General features: G+C 50.2%; 5 protein-coding genes across 5 annotated transcripts; 2 read left to right on the forward strand and 3 right to left on the reverse strand.

Moving 5' to 3' along the window:
* Positions 1-477: 477 nt before the first annotated feature.
* Positions 478-2575, reverse strand: agd3 (putative extracellular serine-rich protein; the record flags this gene model as incomplete). The annotated part of the gene is made up of 2 exons (XM_040833241.1): positions 478-744; positions 794-2575. The coding sequence occupies 2 exons, from the start codon at positions 2573-2575 to the stop codon at positions 478-480; spliced, it is 2049 nt and encodes a 682-aa protein (XP_040687718.1).
* A 2025-nt stretch (positions 2576-4600) lies between these two features.
* Positions 4601-13371, forward strand: gtb3 (glycosyltransferase family 4 protein; the record flags this gene model as incomplete). The annotated part of the gene is made up of 3 exons (XM_040831073.1): positions 4601-4669; positions 4717-4806; positions 4861-13371. The coding sequence occupies 3 exons, from the start codon at positions 4601-4603 to the stop codon at positions 13369-13371; spliced, it is 8670 nt and encodes a 2889-aa protein (XP_040687719.1).
* A 384-nt stretch (positions 13372-13755) lies between these two features.
* dapB (dipeptidyl aminopeptidase dapB) lies at positions 13756-16455 on the reverse strand (the record flags this gene model as incomplete). The annotated part of the gene is made up of 3 exons (XM_040837741.1): positions 13756-13874; positions 13929-14198; positions 14256-16455. 3 exons carry the CDS (start codon positions 16453-16455, stop codon positions 13756-13758), a joined length of 2589 nt encoding a protein of 862 aa, XP_040687720.1.
* An 880-nt stretch (positions 16456-17335) lies between these two features.
* Positions 17336-19613, reverse strand: ASPWEDRAFT_157550 (chaperonin-containing T-complex subunit CCT4). The gene is made up of 7 exons (XM_040829731.1): positions 19466-19613; positions 19359-19410; positions 19284-19306; positions 19196-19225; positions 19113-19142; positions 18491-19063; positions 17336-18434 (listed from the first exon to the last, which is right to left on the reverse strand). Exons 1-7 carry the CDS (start codon positions 19511-19513, stop codon positions 17580-17582), a joined length of 1611 nt encoding a protein of 536 aa, XP_040687721.1. The 5' UTR covers positions 19514-19613; the 3' UTR covers positions 17336-17579.
* Positions 19614-19730: 117 nt separating this feature from the next.
* Positions 19731-21504, forward strand: rpt1 (proteasome regulatory particle base subunit RPT1). Its single transcript, XM_040835687.1, has 4 exons — positions 19731-19982; positions 20054-20168; positions 20218-20447; positions 20506-21504. Exons 1-4 carry the CDS (start codon positions 19888-19890, stop codon positions 21383-21385), a joined length of 1320 nt encoding a protein of 439 aa, XP_040687722.1. The 5' UTR covers positions 19731-19887; the 3' UTR covers positions 21386-21504.
* The last annotated feature ends 24 nt before the right edge of the window (positions 21505-21528 follow it).

Genomic DNA, 21528 nt, shown 5'->3' on the forward strand with positions numbered 1-21528 from the left:
TGCAGGGGTAGATTGGCTGATGCGTGTTTGCTTTTTGAATACGAGGTTGAGGGGAAAGGAGTGAGGGGAGAACTCAATTCGTTGGGTATAATGATTCCATAGTGTATACGAGATGTCTTGAATAGGGTGCTTTTATTGCATGTCTTAGTGATTCCTTGGTTGTCAGATTTAATTTATATCCCCTCTTTAATATGGATTATGGGCTTGCCACGCGATCCATGGCAAGGCTGATGTTGGGGTTGGTTCGTGGATCGCCGATTAGATGGGTGAAGTGGATGAAAACTGGGTCTGGCTGGCTTAGTTCGCCCGGTAGATAAACACCGCTATTCTTCTACAGTTTTCGGTGTGATTATAATGGCTATGTAATAATAGTATGTGATTATCAATATCATTCGAGCTAACTAAGTTCTACTCCATCATTATCCATTACAATCCAAGGTATCTTGAACTATGTGCATCCAAATATTATAACATAGTTTACAAGGCAATCGGAGTGGACAGGGTAAACGTGACTGGCGAGCCAGACAGCGTCACCCACACGGTCAGAGGGTCGCTGCCCAACTGCTCGGTGGTGAAGCCCTGGGTGCTGGTCGGGGCAACCGGGAAGGTCACCGGGATGGGAGTGCTGCAGGTGTTGCCAGTCGCAGACACAGTCACGCCAGTAATCTTCTGGTTCGAGGTGGCGTAGCTAAGAGCGTAGCCGCATGCATCACGAGTATAACGGGCAAGGAACGCCGCAGACATCTACTATGGTCAGTTTGGTTTGAAATGTCTAGGGGAATGTAGTACTTACGTCCTGGTGCTTGAGAGTGACAATGGGCCAGTCGACAAGGCGCACAAATTCCTGCACTTGGGTTTCCACCCACGCTTGGAAAATAGAGTATTTGCCGCTCACGCCGTTGATGGTGATATCCGCAACATCTGCATTGCGCAGGTTGGCCTGGTGGAACATGTACCCGTCGTGGTACAGTCCAAAGAGATGGCGCATGGTGTCGGCCTTTTCGGTGGCGAGCAAGTCGGCAAAGGTGCCGCTGCCAGCAGAAGTGTCAATCCACTCCTGCAGTGTGCAGTCTGGGGTGTCGCAGTTGTAGTAGATACGAGTGGCCCAGCGACCGTTGACCTGCATGCCAGCAAACCCATCACTGTCAACAGTGGTAAAGTAAGGCCACATGGCGTTCTGTGTGTTCAAAAGGACAGACCGGGTATTGTCACCAACGCAGTTGGTGATTCCGTTGTCCCACCAGGCCTGCAGAGCATCACCGTTGTGCAGTCCAGTGATGGCAGGGGGAATGATACCGTTGGAAGTAAAGTGCGTGGCTGCATCGATGCCAACCTGCTTCATCCAGGCTTGGTTGAACGAGATCTCCTTGTAGACATCCGAGTAGGTGGCGTTGTTCTGTTCCTCGTGGGTGAAAGTGTGTGAGATGTGACCAAACTCGTCCTGGTTGCTCTTGGTGGTCCACCAAAGCAAAAGGGGGTCAAGCTGAGTGCATGCGCTAGTCCAATCATAGGTAGCTGGTGTAGTTGGCCAAAGATCAGTACCGGTTCCAAGGGGCTTCTTGAACTCAAGGGCAGTATCGGGAGGGGAGTCGTATTCGATACCACCGCCGTTGCAAGCAGTCGCACCGGCGTCAGTGGAGCTGGATTTTTCCATGTTGCCGTTTCCGTTGTAACCAACCTCAACAAAGTAGCTACTGCCAGAGTTCATCTTAGCCCTGATTGTCGGAAGCCAGTTGAGAATGCCATTCATATCATCCGTGGTGATGCGGAAAGCAGTTCCATTGGGCTTGTAGATGTCGGTTTCGAGCAGCATGTCGTCAATCTGGGTGTTCAGGTTCACGCGACGGTATCCGGCGTAGAGACCACGAGTCAACCATGTGATCCAAGCATGCTGCAGATAGTTGGAGGTAGCACTCCAGGTCGTGTCAAAGCCAATGAAGAACGCCATTTGCTGCCTGCCATCAAAGTTGTTGATGACGGCAGCAGTGTTCGAGCCCGAGGTTCCTGCAAACTGGGCAATCTCTTTGGTAGTGGTCGTGTTGGTGATTGTAGCCGGGTAGTGCCAGAGACCTTCCGTACTGACTCCAGCACCGGTCTTCAAGCCAGAGGTAGAAAAGTCACTGATATCCGAGAAAGAAATGAGCTGTTCGACACCGGTAGCACAGCATCCATCACCGACGGCGCTGGCGCCATAGCTGGGACCCGGGTAGACATCATATTGCACCATGCGCACACCGTACTCGAGCTGGTACGCATACAGCTGGTTCCACTGATCTGTAGTGAGAGCACTCTGGAAACCGGTTGTGCCACCATAATCGTAGCTGACTTCCGACGCAACAACAATACCACCGAAGTTTCCTCCCGAGGAGCTGTTCAGTGCTGGAAGAGCCACACCGGCTTGTGGGACAACCAGAGTAGTAAATGGGATACCGTAGCCATTGAGACCGGACGAGGCCACGCTCGCACTGGCAGAGTCTCTTGCGATGACCAGAATGTTAGACAAAACAGATGCCTGGCTAATTGCCGTCGCAGAGACGGATGCAGTCGGTAGAACGACCGACGAGTTGAGAGACATGCTGCGCGATGGGGTCACTGATGACGAGGCAACGAGTGTACTAGACAAAGATGTAACAAAGGTTGAAGCCCCAGTTGAAGAAAAGCGAGTGGAAGATGGCAAACGAGTGTCTGAGGTAAACGAATGAATTGAAGAGCTCCCAGTCGCGGCGCCTGAAGTGGCACTGGCAATAGAAGTCTGAGAAGGAGGCACAGTGGCAATCACTGTTGGGCTTTCTTGAGGCCAAACACCGGGGGGAGTGTTGCAGGTTATAAGGCCAAAGTAACAGCCGACCTGGAGGATCCAAAAGGGGAACATTCCAATGCGGCCCAGGGGTCAGAACGAATGACGAAGTGGAACTGGATCCAGAAAGGAGAGGGATTGATCTAATCAGGTCATCTGGATAGCTGCATGATCACACTGCAGCGAGGTTTATATACCCGATGTTGACAGCTCTTCTCCGCCATCCATTATCGAGGACCAGAGCTCCATTCCGGCTATCTGCCTCGACGATTGGGTCGCTTTGACAGCCCTTGTCGCCTCTTGAAGCCAAAGACATTAGGCCCATATGAAGGAATCAACAATTGCGCTAGCCCACTTGGAATGGCTGGGGTGGTGGAAATTGGCCAAGTTCAAAGAGATGAGCTAAAGGCCCCATCTCTGCAGCCTCAGTGCGAGCAAGATGACAGGCAAAGAGAGAAAAAGTCCGAGTTGGGATGGAGCCGGGGATGGCAAACTCGGAGTGTCGGGCAGAAGCCGTCGAGGGAGCCCATGCCAAGTCATCGAGAAATGTGATCGGGGATACCGATTTAGATACTTTAGACACTTGGAATTTTAGTGTCTTGGAGGAATCGAAAGGATCGATCGTGAGGTGGAGGAAGAGAGGGAATAACTACTCGTAAGAGGGGAAGATGGATGGTGTAATGCAAATACGGTACAGTATTGAAAGAGTGAGATGAAATTGACGGTATTGTATGGTATTGTCATATAACGGAAGACAAGCGAGATCCACGAACAACGAACACCATCAGTCCCAAACCATGTGACCGACCTCCTCCAAGTCAACGCACCTCATCTCAGTCTCGACTGCTGGTTCGCGCTTTATCCACTTTTGTCCCGGACAAAAAAAGCACCAGAAAAAGAAAAGAAACAACCGAACTCAAGACAGACAGCAGAAACGATGCGCGCTAACGCACTATGGGGGTTGACGGCAGCTCCTGGTCCAATCGACCAGGGCCTAGAGAGCCGCTCTCCTGTCGCTCTCTGTCGGTCTTGCAGCGCCAACCGCTTCTCCCCCCAGCAGCCCGGCTGGTCATGTCGTATGGCAGAGTGCAGAGTGTGATTATAATGGCGAGGATTATGCATTTGTCTCATTTGTTGGTCAAGATGGCAAGACTCAAGTCTGGGACTGGCTATACTGGGGCGATCCCCCGATGGCTGCCACGCTACAGAGGACCCCCTCCGGCCTTGCCACAAATAATGGCACGCCGGTGCAATTGGTATCCACCCGGTCTCATCGAGTTCAGATCCATCATTAATATGATTCCCATGTTAGCGCCTGTTTAGCTCAGCTCCAAAGCTTCGGGCGATTCGCTATTTTTGCCCGTCTTTGTTTCGGGTTGTTGTCTTGTGCTAATTCTAGACCGCCACCCGTCGAGGGAAACAAGTGAGAAAATAAAAAGTCATATTGCTTGGCAGGTTGAATTCTTTTCGACTTCATTATACGGAGGAGTGGCGTCAACATCGTGACGGGCTCATCGGCCAGATTGTTTCCTACCCCGGCTGGCTGATTGTTCGCCGTGGTGTCGTCTATCTTACGAGTGATCTCACTCCTATCATCATTCGTTTCTACATGAGCCTCTGTTTTCCACTTTCTCATTAGATGAGAGTGCAGAAGACAGTCATGGTCTTTTAGAGAACTATCGCTCTTCTCAGCAACTTTGGCCAATAGGCCGTTTGGGGGACTCGTCTTTCCTCCATTCTCTCGTTAAACAACTACTTCCTTCGTTTATACGGCAGATCTATTGATCTTAATATCTAATCACTATGGCCAAAATCCTCGACGTCGAGCCCTTGGGCCAGTGGAGGTATATGACAGAATTCTGGTGGCAGATAGTAAGTGATTTGATACTCGAGAATAGACTCTTCACTGACAGTCATAGGTGTTTATGGCTATCTTCTTTGCCTGTGTCGCCAGCGGATGTCTGTACCTCTTGTACGCCGGGTCCAAGAAAGCTCTCAGGTACTATAAGGTAAGACAGAATTGAATTTCTATAACTCAAATTTTATCCTAACAGCTACTATAGTCGAGGCCACGGTCTCAAAAAGTGCCTGAAAAGGTCTCTCAAAGGCTGGACGCACTCTCCAATCATAATTTCACCCTGAGTAACACTCAGACGAAGCAAAAGCCATCGTCGTTTGGAGTTTACCTAGGAAGCTTCAGCGAACCTGTATCTCAATCTCAGCGCAAACTTCTGTCTCAATGGGATTTGTTGATCGTGGATCCGCTCCAGTCTGGTGTCATCAACGCAATCTCCAACCTCGATAGAAAGCAGGTCCTAGGAAGAATCGACCTATCTCTTATCATCTCCCAAGACTCGACATTGGCCGCCATCGAAAATATCGAAAACATCTTGACCCGGAAGTTCAACGGCACAGCGTTCTCTGGGGTCTTGCTGGCTAACTGGGAGGACAAATTCACCTCGACCACCCAGAAGAAACTTGTCGAGGCGATCCATAGCCTAGGGTTGGCCGTCTATCTGGAAACATCAGCCCCTGAATTCTTGACAGAGCGAAATGTCCTGCAAACCGATGCTATTTCAGGTCTGGTTATCAGAAATGTCAGTATTCTTCCAAACGGCGAGAAACGCGATTATTTTCAAATGGAAAAGCTGCAGCCGACTATCAAAGCCTTTGTCTCGGAATCTTGTGTACGAGACTTTGTGGTAATGGCATGGGAGACGGTTGATGACGATGTTTCGGTATCAAACGCCGTCGTGCGACGGTCGCTGCAGTGGTGCAACTTTTACAGCGCAATTGCCTCCATCGGTTCTGAATCGGCTCTTCACGATGCAGATCTCAATGCTCGAACTGTAGAGCCCCTCCCCGCATTCGGATGGCTCAAGGAAAGCGAAACCATGAAAGCCCATGATAATTGGCGATTCAACATGAATGTTGAACAAACCGCCATCGACAATGAAGCATGGAACACGCTACTTCCGCTTTTTCCATCTCTTCAGGATGTCCTTGAATCCGCCGAGTTCCAACCAGATGTAAAGGCTAAGTTGTCGACGAGCATTCGCGATCCACCCGAATGGGTAGCCCAGATTAAGTCGCAGGGTAGTCCGCTGTCCATCTCCATGTCTGGTGTCGAGTATAAATCTTTTGGCTGTTTCCCTCTTGGTTCCGAAGCCACCGCCGTTGCCTTTGCCGAAATCCTTCAGTCCCAGCAACGTCTCAAATCTCTCGGTCTACTTCACCCTGTTCCAACGGATAAAATTCAGAATATCGGTACCCTTCTCAAGCAATTCCATGAAGGCTTCGTTCTGTCACACTGGGCTGGTTCGAGTCAACTTGCTGCTGCAATCAAAGAGCTCTCTACTCTCGCATGCAATGAAGTCCTTCGTGTAAACCTGGGACTGGATTCTGGATTGCGCAAAAGCGCCGATGTCCGCTTTTGGGCTGTTTATCAAATGGACACTGAAGGTATTGAAATATTCGCCTCAAAGAGCGCCCAAGGATTGGCTGGAACTGTCCTCCATACATTCCTTTCCTCCAAAGGCTTTCCCCGTCATGTATGCTTTGAGGCAGAAGTCGCTTTGGCGAGTTGGTCGAAGGGACTGGCTGAGGACATTGTGCTACCGCGCCGACTTGTCCAGGATATTGATGTTCTTAGCCCAGAGGAGCGTCTGCTTCTGTTGCAACACTTGACCCTGACAGACGCTAAGGATGAAGTATCTGGGACCATCTGTGCTTATATCCGCCGACAGCTCATTGACGCACCGTCTCTTGCTCAGCTCAAGGATCTCAATACGTTTGGCTATCTCGGAGGTTCTATCTCTCCTGAAATGCTGGTAAACAGCAGAATCAACTGGTATCAAGAGCAAGGATGCCAGTATCCGTCCAACGCATCGTGTCTTGCCTTGTTTAATGAAGTTGACTTGGTCTTCACCCAGATTCTGAGAGAGCGCCGTGAAAGTGATCTAGCTCGCATTACTAAAGGTCTATGTGATCTTGCTCAAAAAGATAGCATTGACTGTTATGTCGATATCTTGGCACTGTCGTTGTTCTGTGCTGCAAGAAAAGGTGCATTCGACGAAATCTACGCGGAAGTCACGGATCGAAACCCGTTGTTCAACAACCAGTCCGACCAGGCCGCTGCTTTTGCTGAATCTTTTGCCCTTGGATCGCGCTGTGAAGCTTATTTCGATGTTTCGCCTAGTGTATTTGGAAAACTATTGTCGGATCGCTTCAGAACATACTACAATGAACACCCGCCACCGAACTGGGTCAATGGCGCCCCGCAGATGGCTACAGCTTATGCGGGAGCGCAGATCGATGTTAACCCCGATGACAAAGTCAAATCGATGCCTGGGTACCAACGCTTCACTTTCCTGAGTGTCTTTGCTATTCCGGCTTTGATTGATATCATCCTCCTTACTATTATCGGTCGTGGGTTGTACCTTTCAGCCTTCATGACCTTCGAAGAACAACAAAGTGCCACCATAGCCCTAATGATCTCCCTTTTGCTGTCCGGTGCCATCGGGACGTGGATTGCCTGTGGAGGCCCATACTATCTCATCTCAATGGCTTTTTCAGCGGCGAATATGTTCGTGTTCATTCGACTCATTGCCGGTATTGCCTTCACCGTTGCAGGTGGTTTGATCGGATTCATTGCCATCTCAAGTGTCAACGGACCACGCGCAGGAATCGTTTTTTATCTCTACCTGATCGCCTTGACAATTTACTTCTCTGCTTTCGCTTCACTCGCGAGTTTCAGCTATCCCGGCACTGCCTTCTTGTCTGGACGCAAGGTGATTTTCCTTTGCCTTCCGATTCTTTTTGTTTCGCCTATCATCACCACGTTCACAGGGCATGATTCCGCAATCTATCTTGCTATCCTTTATGTCTTTATCGGCATGTTACTACTCGGACTTCGACATGTCGCCTCCAAGTGGGTTACTTGGTATCAGAAGCTTCGAAGAACAGATGACACTGAGATCCGAAAGTGGTACATTTCGACCTACGGTAATAACGACGAGAAGGTATTCGGCAATTTGAGTGATCCAGCTGTGATGAAACTATCGAGAGAGGCATTGCTGAAGGATATTCTGGCTGAAAAGAGCCGATGGTTTTTCTCCAAGCAAACTTCCGACAAACTTGTTCTTGAACTTTCCAGCGACTGGGAATCGACTAATTTCCTCCTCGACTGGTATTGCAGATATGCGGATGTCCCACGCCCCATTCCGTTCAGCTCATCTTGGAACATCCAAACCAAGGTCGCATTGGATACACTGCGGGGCTCTCAAAAGGGTCTACGCCTACATAATGCTTTCATCCATTGGCGCCAGTCAAATAGGGAGATGGGATGTGGAGTCTTGTACTTTGTTGTGGCCCTTCTTGATAAGTGGGTGGATCTGCTGACCGGTGGTCATAACGCTGGTCTTGCGCCATCCTTGACGGACCCATACCGTATGGCCGTTGGTTTTGGTCTGGTATACTACCTGATCGGTGCTGTCCTTATCGACACCAAGGCCCAGGAACTTCACAGCCTCATCGGCGGACAAAAACCTGTGGCTGTCAACACCGCCAAAGATATCCGCCTCTCGCAGAAGAGAGATGTGAGGTTCAAGCGAAAGGTGTACTGGAAAACCCTTTTCAAGTACTTCATGTGGCTCGTATGGAGTCTGGCCTTTGCCACCGCTCTCATTTGGACTTTCCAGATGTTCATGGAAGCCATGATCATGTTCTACGCATATGTCCTCGCGTACACCGGTCTCCTTTGGTACCAATATACCAAGATTTTCGCCGGTCCTCACGCTCTGAAGCCGCTTCTGATCGGTATTGTTGTTGGCCTTCCTGTCGGTATTGCTCTCAAGGTCTGTCTACCCAAATTCTTGTACTCTGAGGTTATCGGCTTGGGAGCGTGTGGTTGGACAGTTGCCATTCTATCAATATGGACGGCAAAAATGGGCATGCCACAGAAGGTTGATTCACCCGTCGAGCTCGGAAGGACATTCCACGCATACACTACCGCATGGGCAGACCCCGAATGGTCACAGCAAGAACTCCAGACCTTCTTCGAGAATATGTCACTCATTCCATTCGAATCCCGTCTCAAGCTTGATCCCAACAGTCACCCCGGTGTCGAAGTTAAGAACATCCTACTCTCGCGCAGGGAAGAGCCAAGGATCGAAGAAGCGTTTCCAAGTGCCAAGGAAATCGTCAGTAAGGCCATTGGGGCATGGGAAAGGGGCAATATCTTGCTTGAACTTGTTCCACAAGGCTTGCTCGGTCCTGGAATCCGAGCTCTGAGCTGTAATACCGAAAGCCAACTGAAGCTTGCCATTGGGGTAGGACGAGGACTCAACCAGAGGATTGATGTCAGTTCCAACTGCCAGGTCATTGCTGAGACTCTTGTCCACGCGGTCTCTGAAGCCATCATGGGAGTTCCCCACGAATATGCTGTCTTTGCAGAATCGCTCGTCACCGCAGGTGTGACTGAGACCATGGCTCGACAGCTCCGTGAAGAGTCTAATGCACTGGTTGTCATCCGCTGGGCCAAAAAGGAATTACTGCGACAGTTATGTCTAGGCTTTGAGTGCGACACTCATTGGGAAAAGCTACCCAAAGAGATTCGGAATGCCCTGCTAGACCGTTGCTTGGGACGTCCCTGTCGACTGTCCGATGTTCAGGGAAAGTGGCTTCAGAAGAAACTCTGTCGGTTCGACACCAATGATCTCAATGTGCATGTTGCCCGGTGTAATCTTGGAGCGGCCTCAGCGGCCAGCATCATTGACCACGCCCATTACGGAACTGGCGAAGGTGCTGTCCCCAGAGACCCGGAGACTTCGCCTTACATTTCACATGTTCCAAGGAGTCTTCCCGTTGTGATATCTTTCGTCAAGACCCCTTTCAGCTACATGTACCACACCCTTGGTGCATTCATCAAGTTCATTGTCGTTGCCTTGGTCGCCGATCCTGAGTTTCAAAGAGAATTCGACAATGTCATGAGCTCCCATCCTACGATCGTCCGTGTTCCATGTATCTTCATTATGAACATGATCTGGTACTATGCCAAGATAGCCCAAGACTTTGGCCTGATGCTCTTTTTGTTCCACGGCCGTGACAACGTTAAACGGCTCTGGAATGAAACCAAGGGCATGACTATCAGTATCAAGAAGAGCAGATTTGCGGTGCAAGGTCTCGACGGAACATTCACTGCTTTCAGACATAATGAAGCCGATGGTGGTTTCAAAGTGTACTATTACACCGGTGAGCATAAAACAGAGCCTGAAGGGACGAAGCTACTCAAGTACGTCAGCACGTACTCCAAGGACATCTTCCTCCATATCAGACAAGATTTCAAAAACGGCAAAGTGCTCAACGAATACCACTACGACTATCGTGCTCCGGCCAAGAAGAATTTCAAGTTGACCAAGGGCATCGATACCAAAGTTCCCATGGGTCGGCGTTGTGTGCGTGGAGAGAACAATCTACAGAGCGTGCAGTATAATCGAAAGGGGCTTATCGAGGCAGGATCTTACATGAAAGACGGCAACCTTGTTCGTTTCAAATACCATTACCGCAAAAATCCCCGGTTTGGAGATGAACTGCTTCGTGCTGAGTTTGTGCTTTCTCACATCACTTGTACTGTTTCTTGGTGTGCACCGCCTCTTCGTCACCCGGAAAAGATCGAACGATGGATTCCTCATTCCAAGGTCACAGAGGCAACTTTCGTCCAGGGGGCTGATGTCTACGAGAGTCGTTGGCTGTACGATCACAAGTTCCATCCTACCATTTTCACGACTCTCAATGGCCAGAAGATACAGACTCCACCAATGATTGAACACGACTTTTTGGGAGTTCTGGAAAAGCCCAGGTTCACCAGCTTCGTGCATGACAATCCTTTCTTTTACTGCGATAGTCTCAGTTCAAATGCCGTCACCCGGTTCTTGGGGCTAGCAACGCAGCGCTTCCCTGTGTCAACCTCGGGTGGTCGTTCATTGATGTGGAAGGCTTGGAAGGACAGAGTTGATCTTGATGGAATTATCGTCCGTTGGATGGATGATCGACTCCTACGAAGAGATAAAACTCTGGCTCCCTACTGGCGCTGTCGTAACCGCGGCGATCTCAGCTCAGCAAAGAAATACCTAGACCTGCGTGCAGATGCTGTCATGGCCAGTGCGGATTTGGACGACAACATCTCCAGTTGGACACCACTCGCGGTTAAAGTCAGCGATCTCTTCAACTTTGGTCCTGGTGGTGATGCAGTGGTGCATACCCGATCCAAGGACTTTGGCTCTGATACCGACAAGACGCTACATGTGATGGCCGCTGATACCGGAACCTGGCCCAACGAAGGTGGTGGTGTCTCTGCGTGCCGTCGCGACATGATCAACTCTTTGCGAACCATCAAGTGGCATATGATCTGCGAGTCGGCCAACGATTTCGGCGTCCCCAAACACCAAACTGAGCAAAATATCCAGTCACTGAAGATGATCCCTCTCTGGGGTTTGGATTTCCTTACGCCTACCCACGGTCTTTTCAGGAACAAGCTGGATTCTGAAGTGGACAATGTTACTTCAGCCAGTACTCTTGACATCAAGCTCAACTTCATTCCGATATTGACTGCATTGGTCAAGGGTGCTCGTGCTGTGGATCTTTCCAAGGCCGACATCAATCAAGCGACTCGAGCGTTGGTGAATCTGAACACATACTTCCAGGACTCCCGACATTGGACGCAAGTCTGGAACAGCGAAATCGTCAAGGAAAGCTGGCGAGATCTATGGCTCACCCAGGAAATGCCCAATGCCATCCCATCTTCGCAGTGGTTCGACACCGAGCTCCCTACTCTATCGTCTCTCGACATTGCTCTGGAGCTTTGGTACCGGTACTTGTTCATCTTCTCGATTCCGGTTCCTGATAAAATTCCAGGCGTGTTCCAGGCATCGCACCACAGTGTGAGTGCATCCTATGGCGTGGTGTGCAAGATCAAACGAAAGTGTACACTGCAGATTTGGGACCACGCCATTAGCTGGCGTGAAACTAATCTCTGCATGTCGTCTGCACTTTGCAAGCTGTCTCCCTTTGTCCGAAATGCTCTGCTTGGTTTGATGCGGATCACCTCCGTCCTGACCTTGCATCATGCCGATATCATCTTGCCGTGTGCGGATTTCTTCAATCCAGGCTGGGAGGTCGAGATCGGTACCTCGCAGGGAGCCATTGAGCACCGCAACATCTTCCGTCGAAAAGTTGACCCTGTTGTCAACGGTATCACGGACATGCAGAAATTTGCCCCCGTCAAGGAAATCATGTCCCAGCGTCCTACGGTGACCATGTTGTCGCATGTGTGGTATGCAAAGGATATTAAAACCGCGCTACTTGCTGCCGATATCATCATCAACCAGTGGAAGTTTGACGACTACCACCTCGACATCTACGGAGCCATCGACAAGGCCCCCACCTACTCCACGGAATGTCAAGAGATCATTGCCTCCAAGGGTCTGCGCGGTCGAGTCACCCTTTGTGGCACTGCGGACCCGATGAAGGTTCTGGAAAACACCTGGCTGTTCCTTAACTCATCCTTGTCGGAAGGTCTACCCCTCGCTCTAGGAGAGGCTGCTCTAACTGGAGCTCCTGTTGTCTGTACCGACGTGGGCGCTTCCCTCCGTGTTCTTAGCGACCCTGATGATTTCTCCCGCTTCAGTGCCGTGGTCGCGCCCAACGATGCTCTTTCTCTGGCAAAGGCCCAGATTGGAATGCTCGCGATGCTTGGTGAATGGAGTAAATATGCCGAGGACACCGTGCCTCCCCCGGTCCTTACCTCGTCCCCTACTCCGGAGGAAGTGGCCAAGATCACCCACCGCATGTATGAGAAAAGTGAACACCGTCGAAAACTCGGTATGATGACGCGCAAGATCGTGCAGAAATCATTTAGTGGCGATCGTTACCTCCGCGAGCACGAGCAGATGCTCTGGATCGGAAAGTCGGCCAAACTCATGGCCAGCCGTCCCTTTGGGGATATGGGCGCCGAACCCGCAGATATCGCAACCGCCATCCAACAAATCATACCTATCGAGGAAGAAGTCATCACCATCCCTCGTAGTGCCGTCCACTCATGGCGCTCCTCCACTGCGTCAGGCATGTCCACCCTGTACAGCACCGTGTCCAACTTCCCCATGCTCAACGGCGACCAGCGAGCATCATCCATCCGCTCCGGTATCAGCAACGTCTCAACAGACACCGACTCCTTCCTGCGTCTCCCCAACGCCGCCTCTCTCCCTGTCTTCGCTCCTCGCCAATCTGTTATCTTCCCCCCGTCCCCGGGTAGCAAGTCACCCACAAACCGTCGGTCTCACTCCGGACACTTGTCACCCTTGTTCACGCGCAGTAGACACTCTCACAGTCGATCCATTTCAACGGCAGGCCGGGAACAGCTACGCGGTCTTCAACGCGAAGACCCGCATCCGTATCGCAACTCCGATGTGAGCACCATCATGCGAGACGAGTTCCTCCAATCAAGCGTCTACAGGGGACTAGAAGTCAACAACAGTAGTGTTTCGAAGAATGAGTCTTTGCCTCCTTATTTGAGCTGAGCTGATCTGAGCCATTTCATTCACTGGTTTATATTTTGTCATTCTTTTTTTGCTTTATTTACTTGCGACCCATATATTTAACAGTCTGTATAACCGTTATGAAAGCGTACATTGCTATTTTTTGGTTTGCATTTACATTTGCATATATCACAAATTGCACTGTACAAAGGAGTCTGATGTTTTGTTTCTTGCTTTATATAAAATAATACTCTTGCATTCGGTTAATAGCCACGCTATACCATTATAACAAGTATCAAATTATATGCTTAATGCTTATGAAATTCGAAGTAATGAGTCTAGATGCCATTCCAACCATAATTAGGCTAAGAACCAAAGTACACGATTTATTCAAACCGGATATGAAAAGACAGAAAGGAGAACACGCTATTTAACAAAAGATGGAAGAGAGCGCTTGAAGCGCTTCCAAATGGATTCATCAGGCTTGGGGTTGGCGATACGGTGCCATTCACCGTTGAAGGCATTGATGAGCCAGCTTGAAAGACCTGTTTATACGGTTAGCTTAAATCGTAGATAATGAGCTGAAGGGATTGACTCACGATCATAGACAATCTTATGTCCATTGTGGAAGAAAATGCTATGGTCGGAGTCGGGGTAAAATTGCAAGTCGTAATTCTCGACGCCAGCCAAGTCCAGCTTGTCGATCAGTACCAAGGTGTTTTGCAGGTGCACGTTATCATCGCCAACGCCGTGCTGAATGAAGAAGCGCACGTTGTTCTGCAAACCGGACATGTCGGAGATGGAGGAATTGTCGAAACCGGCTGGGTTGTTTTGGGGAGTGTGCATATAGCGCTCGGTATAAACGGAGTCTAAAAGAGAATGTGTCAGTATTTCCTAATATTGAGGATAACCAGGATGGAACTCACCATAGAATCTCCAGTCGGTAACTGGAGCGACAGCCATTCCATACTGGAAGGTCTCGCCCGCATCCAGCTCAAGTGTCTTCAGAGTCATGAAACCGCCATAACTCCAGCCCCAGATCGCCATGCGAGTCTCATCGACATACGGCTTTTTACCCCAAATCTTCGCTGTCTCTATCTGGTCCATAGCTTCATAGTAACCCAGATTGTCCCGAACAATGGTTCTGGCTTTCCTTCCAATGAACCCGGTTCCCCTTCCGTCGACAGTCACAACAATGTAGCCCAGGTTCGATGCAATGTACGCCTGGAAGTCGACAGTAAACCTGCGGTCGACGGTTTGAGACCCAGGACCACCGTACAAATGGAAAAGAACAGGATATTTCTTGGCGGGATTGAAGTGAGGTGGGCGCCGCTCAACGACTTGGAGCGTGTAGCCATCAATAGTCACGTTCTGGTAGATTTCGGTAGGGAGTGCGCTTCCCTCCACCATACGAGCCAGGTCCTTGTTCTCTTCGATTATTTGATCATATACTGCTTTATCACCTTGGGTGTTCATGATAGCCTGCCATGGGACAGAGGGTCCTTGATAGCTAGTCAAGGCATACCCAGCCCCATCGGAAAACGATATGGAGAAGTAGCCGGGATTCGATGTATCAGTCAGAGGCTGAAGATCAGATCCATCGAGCTTCACTCGATACACATGACGCTGAGTAGGTGCCTCTTTTGTGGCCACGAAATAAACCAGACCTCTTTGCAGGTCCACGGCGGATGGCGCCTCCACCACTTCCCATTCCCCAGACGTGAGCATAATAGGATCGGCATTGTCAAGGGGAGTGAAATATGCCAGATGATCATAGCCATCATGAGGCACCGTATCAAGATATCCGTCGTGGGGCCGTCCATTGCTGGGATCCGCGGGGATAAACGTCGTCGTTTGCGAGGGCTCAACCCAGCCACCATCCAGACTTGCAACATCTTGCTTTCTTACAAGCTTCCCAGTTCTAGCCTTTGTGTCAATCAGGAAGATCTTGAGGATGTCGCTTTCACGATTGGTGGCTCTGACAAGGACATTCTCATCGGATGCCCAGATCACATCAATAATAATTCTGTCGTTAACTTCGAAATCATCGGACACGTCAACCGAGAAAACTTGATGCTTCTCGACATCGTAAAATTGAATGTCGACAACTGGGTTTGGAGCTCCAGACTTGGGGTACTTGATCTCTCGAACTTCGGGGTAGTTCTCCAGCCCGGGCACCGGCTTCTTGCCCGACGGTCTTGACAAGAAATACTGGACAGGGTATTCGGGAACAGTCGACTCGTTGGTGCGGAGGAAGGCAACATATTTACCATTGTTCGCCCACCAGGTCGCACTATTGCCGGCCAAAACCTCCTCTTCATATACCCAGTCGGGAACACCGTAGAACAAGTTTTCTCCACCATCCTTAGTGATCGGGATAACCGTCTCCGAAGACAACTTTCGCAAATACAAGTTATTGTCCACGACAAAGGCAACTGCATCCGAGGTAGGAGCCCAGTTTGCAAGCTGCACTCGGGCGTTGGGTTTACTCGGATACAAAGGCTCTGCTGTCTGGGTAGCAACATCGAAGATCCAGTATTTGCCAGTGTATGAATGCCTCCAGTTCTTCTCCTTGTCGGATATAATCAAGACTTTGTTCAAGTCCGGGCTAGGCCAAGTGTCACCGGGAACAACGACGTTACCATCGACTTTCACGAACGGCTTCTTCATCAAAACCCTGCTCTCCAAGGCATTGACGTCCCCCTTACGATTCCGGATATCATCGACCGTCAGGTAACCATTCTCTTGACCCTCTCCTCTCTGTACCAATAGACCGTCTTCACCGTTGGGGCCTGCAATCCAAGAGATGGCATGCGATCGAGGCGACCATAAGCCCTGGAGAACCTGGTCGAGTTCAACGGGCGTTCCGTATTTCGCTCCTCCTGCATCATATCCGGCTTGATTTGCTTCAGTCGCCAAAACTGCATCTTTGTTGCTGGGACGTGGCTGCACCAGAAACAGCACGAGCGCCAACACCCATCCTCCCACGCAGAGCGATCCAAGTATCCAAAACACCCGCCGTGTACGACTCGTAGACGAAGTTGCTTTCTTCCGTCCAGGAAGAAACGGCTCTTCCGATCCCATTTCCCCGTCTTCAAGATCCCGGTATCTTTCGCCTTCAGCCATTTTTGTTGTTTCTCTTGACTCGGGGCCTTGTTTATCGTCTCCCAGGAATGTCGATTCAGCGGATAAGCTCGAGTCGGAGCTCTGGGATGCTGATCTTGAGCCGTTCTCTCTGAGGGAATCCCGACCCCTTTCGTCTTCAGGTTTCCCCATTGTCACGGGCCCTTCGACAAATACCGGTTCTAAATGGCGGTCGGGTACATACACGAAAGATGCGATAACGTGCACGTCACCGGTCGATCGGAATTGGAGATCGGAGGTAAGGCGTGGAGTGGACGGGGTATCAAGAAGGTTCGCAACGAAGGAGACCAAAAGGTATTTGAGCCTTAATTAGTAGAATTAAAGTAGATCACCATTCAGCAATCCACATCGAGCTCTGTGAGAATCTGCGGCGAGCGAAGAAAGGCATTCGAGGCGAAAGTACGCAGCTCAGCTAAGCCCCAGCTGACTCGCAGAGGGGAGTAGGAGAGCCTTGGCATGGCAGATCTCACGATCGGAGATCATCGAGTGTAGCTATTCATCCAGAACGATTATTTCCATCCTGATTGACGAAGGGCAATGGCTGCTATTGAGAGCCATTTTTGATGGTCTACTATGAATAAACGCCGGGGTGGTCAATAAAAATACCCACAATAGTGTGTGTTTGTGGTTCGTTGCTCTTTGTCTTTGTTTATCGTATCTTAGCATAAAGTGACGCCACGACTTGTAATTGGCAATTTTATATTTAGGCAAGCTGATTACTTGAATTTATGCAGTAGAAGTAATACATTAATGTTGTCTCTTTTGTTTCCTTTGCTATCAGGACTATGAAGCTTCAATATATATCCCGGGGATATCCCACTAAAGACGCCAACACTAGAACTATGACAGATTTACTCATACTGTGCTCTATAGCGTACATACTATCAATATTAAATCTATGAAATACCAATTTGATGACTTACAACACTAGCATGGATTGCTAGTGCACAACAGTCAGGGTTTAAACGACCTGAAGATCCATGACTATGTGCATTGATACATTGACAAAATCTATCTTGAAGTCGTTCTGAATTTTTAGGTAGAATTATTCGTCATAATAGACCACCAGATATACACCTTCCAGTCCTGCTGCGCAACCATCCAAATTACCTCGACAAAGCAATGTCATCAATTCTCATGATCATTTTAACAGTCTCAGCGGCGAGCTCAATCGCGCTGGTGCTAACCAGAAGAGGCTGCAGGATGTTTTCCTCAGTAATGTCATCCTTGACACCTCCGCTGCGGATGCTGACACCGGCGTTGTGCTGGCCCTGTGCATGGCGGTGGCGCAATTCAGTCACCACCTTGATGGAGTTCAGACCCGCGTTCTCTGCGAGGGTGGTCGGGATGACCTCCATGGCATCTGCGAAAGCCTTCCAGCAGATGGCCTCAGTGCCTGTGAGCTCACGAGAACGCTTGGCGAGTGCGTGGGCAACTTCAACTTCGGGAGCACCACCACCGGCAATGAGAGCGCGCTTCTTCACCAGACAGCGGATGACACACAGAGCGTCGTGCAGAGAACGCTCAGCTTCATCCAGAATGAGGTTGTTAGCACCCCGGGCAACGATCGACACGGTCTGGTTGCCGGAGGTAGCGGGGGCCTTAATGCCGGTAATCTTGACATAACGGGCACCCGAGGCCTGGACTTCCTCGACGAGATCGGCGGTACCGAGCTTGTCCTCTGTGAAGGAGTCGATATTGGCGACAGGCTTGCAGCCAAGACTCTTGCACAGGAATTCGACCTCATCACGCTCAATGTCTTTCACGACAGCAATCTTGAGACGCGACAGGAAGTGCAGAGACAACTCGTTGACGGCATCACGGAGGATCGATTTCTGGATAAGGAGGACATTGCACTTGGTCTTCTGGATCTTCTTAACCATGTTGAGGAGGTATTGGCGCTCTTCCTTGAGGATCTTGTCCATTTGACGGTAGTCGTTCACCACGATCTGGTTTTCCATCTGCAAGTTTCCATCAGTATAATATCCCAGCAATAGCATGGAATCAAGTGACGTACATCAGGCTTGGGAGGGCTGAGCTGGAATTGAATCAAACCTATCCGGGCCTTTTCAGTTCTTGTGGGGCCACCGCTGCTCTTGACGACCGGCTGGTTCAAGACCAGACCATCAACCATCTCGCTATCCTCAATTGTACCGCCGACCTTCTTGACTATCCGAATATTACGCAGGTCCACGTTCTCTGCAGTCTTAGGGTCGACAACCTTCAGCACGGAGTCAACAGCCATCGGTCCGAGAAGGCCAGAGTGCTGAGACACAATCTTCGAGGAAAGGGAAGTCGAGGCAGCCTGGAGGAGAGTAGACCGGTCGGCCAGATTGATCGGACGAGACATGTTGTGAAGGATCTCGACTGCGGCGGCAGCGGCTCTTTGGAAAGATTCCGAGATGACGGTGGGGTGGATGCCCTTTGCCAACAGGCGCTCAGCGGCTCCCAGCAAGCTACCTGCAATGACAACGACGGAGGTAGTTCCATCACCGGCCTCAACATCCTGGGCAGCACTGAGATCGACCAGCATCCTGGCGGCGGGGTGCATGACGCTCATATCCTTCAACATAGTGTTTCCATCGTTGGTCTGCGGGGGGTCAGTATCGAGCCGGAGAATATACGGATTGGGTTCGTACGATGATCGTTTGTCCCTTGGGCGTTTGGATCTAAGGATATATTAGAATCAAGCAGCAAAAGATGTTTGGTTGAGCTCCCTTACCATCTTGTCCATGCCTCTGGGTCCCAAAGACTGTTTGGCCTGTTAGCCCCTCATTTGTGATAAACTATGATTCCCTGAGTATGCATACCGTTCTAATGGCATCGGAAACGGCTGTTATCAAGTCAGCAATCACACTATTTACCTTCACAGGAAGTGATTATACCTCTAGCTGCCAAAATGTTGGATGCTCGCACCGCCATAGGCTTCTCCTTGTCCTGCGAGACTATCAGAAAACGGCCCACACGTAGTATTTCTGGTCGGTCAACGCACCTTGAAGGAGTTGTTTCCAGGGGGGCCCTGGGAGACTGCGGTCGCCATATTGAAGATGTCTGTGATTCAGACAAATTAAATAAAAAACAATAATGAGAAAAGAAAAATGGGCTGGTGGTGAGGGGGAGTGAATCGAGACTCCGGAGGCGGCTCTGGGAATTTCTTTGAAGTTGCTTTGGCGGTGCTGATGCTTGGCGGGCACTAGCGTCGACAGCTCGAACCGACCATGACAGAGCAGAGCAGGGCGAGAGAGCTCGATCACATCACACACCTCTCCCAACAGCTCCCCCCATCCATCCATCTCATTCTATCTGCTTTTTTAAAGCGTCCTTCTTATCTACGGAACTTCCTTAGACTTATTTAACTCTCGATCGTTGTTTCCCTGATTTTCCTGCCCGGTTGTCTCGCCGCCAACTCTCACCATGCCTAGCGCCACTGGAGAGAACTGGGAGAAGTACAAGAAGACCTACGCGGATGAGGAGGAGGAAGAGAAGAAGATCGCACCTCTTACAGATGAGTAAGTTAATGCCCTTGTATTTAAGGAGCGTATCTCGCTCGGCGTGGATATGGTGGCTGACTGTACCCCAGTGACATCGCAGTACTCAAGACCTACGGCGCCGCTCCTTATGCGAATGCGTTGAAGAAGCTTGAAAAGCAGATCAATGATAAGCAAGCAAGCGTGAACGAGAAGATTGGTGTCAAGGTATATCTCGCCGACTTTAGGCTTCATTGAATAGGTCTGACGTGTTTAGGAATCCGACACCGGTCTCGCACCTCCACACCTTTGGGATGTTGCCGCAGATCGACAACGCATGGCAGAGGAGCAACCACTTCAGGTGGCTCGCTGCACAAAGATTATCCAAGACGAGAAGGATTCAGACAAGAGCAAATATGTGATCAACGTCAAGCAGATCGCTAAGTTCGTCGTCAACCTAGGGGAGCGAGTGAGTCCTACGGATATTGAGGAGGGTATGAGAGTAGGGTGGGTTGCTTCAACATTTGTTTCGATTGTTGCCCCTACGTGCTGACTGTGTCTCCAGTGTCGACCGCAACAAGTACCAGATTATGCTGCCCCTCCCTCCCAAGATCGACCCCAGCGTGACGATGATGACCGTCGAAGACAAGCCCGATGTTACATATGGTGATGTTGGTGGATGCAAAGAGCAGATCGAAAAACTGCGAGAAGTCGTCGAGATGCCGTTGCTGTCCCCGGAGCGCTTTGTCAACTTGGGTATTGACCCGCCTAAGGGTGCTTTGCTGTACGGACCACCAGGTACTGGTAAAACACTCTGCGCCAGAGCGGTCGCCAACCGAACAGATGCTACATTCATTCGTGTCATCGGTAGTGAGTTGGTTCAGAAGTACGTTGGTGAGGGTGCCCGCATGGTCCGAGAGCTTTTCGAGATGGCCCGGACTAAGAAGGCATGCATTATCTTCTTCGACGAAATTGACGCGGTCGGTGGTGCTCGATTTGACGACGGAGCTGGTGGCGATAACGAAGTCCAGCGAACCATGTTGGAACTGATCACTCAGCTGGATGGATTCGACGCACGAGGAAACATCAAGGTCATGTTCGCAACCAACCGACCGTCGACTCTCGACCCTGCCCTGATGCGCCCGGGGCGTATCGACCGTAAGATCGAGTTCTCGCTTCCTGACGTTGAGGGCCGTGCCAACATTCTCCGTATTCACGCCAAGAGCATGTCCGTGGAGAGAGACATTCGATGGGAGTTGATCTCTCGACTATGCCCCAACGCAACTGGTGCTGAGCTGCGGAGTGTTGCAACAGAGGCCGGTATGTTTGCCATCCGCGCACGACGGAAGGTCGCGACCGAGAAGGACTTTTTGGCGGCCGTGGACAAGGTCATCAAGGGCAACCTGAAGTTCAACTCGACAGCGACATACATGCAGTATAATTAGAGTGGTGCGGCTTCTTCTGCATCTTGTGGTTACATTGCATGGCTGGATGGATGTATGATCATATTTAGCTTTACTGCAGTCTATGAATGGTTTTAATATGATTCCCTGAATACTCCTGGTTGTAGATTGATACTTCGTATTCT

This window comes from Aspergillus wentii (assembly GCF_001890725.1).
Source record: "Aspergillus wentii DTO 134E9 unplaced genomic scaffold ASPWEscaffold_5, whole genome shotgun sequence".
NCBI lineage: Eukaryota > Fungi > Ascomycota > Eurotiomycetes > Eurotiales > Aspergillaceae > Aspergillus > Aspergillus wentii.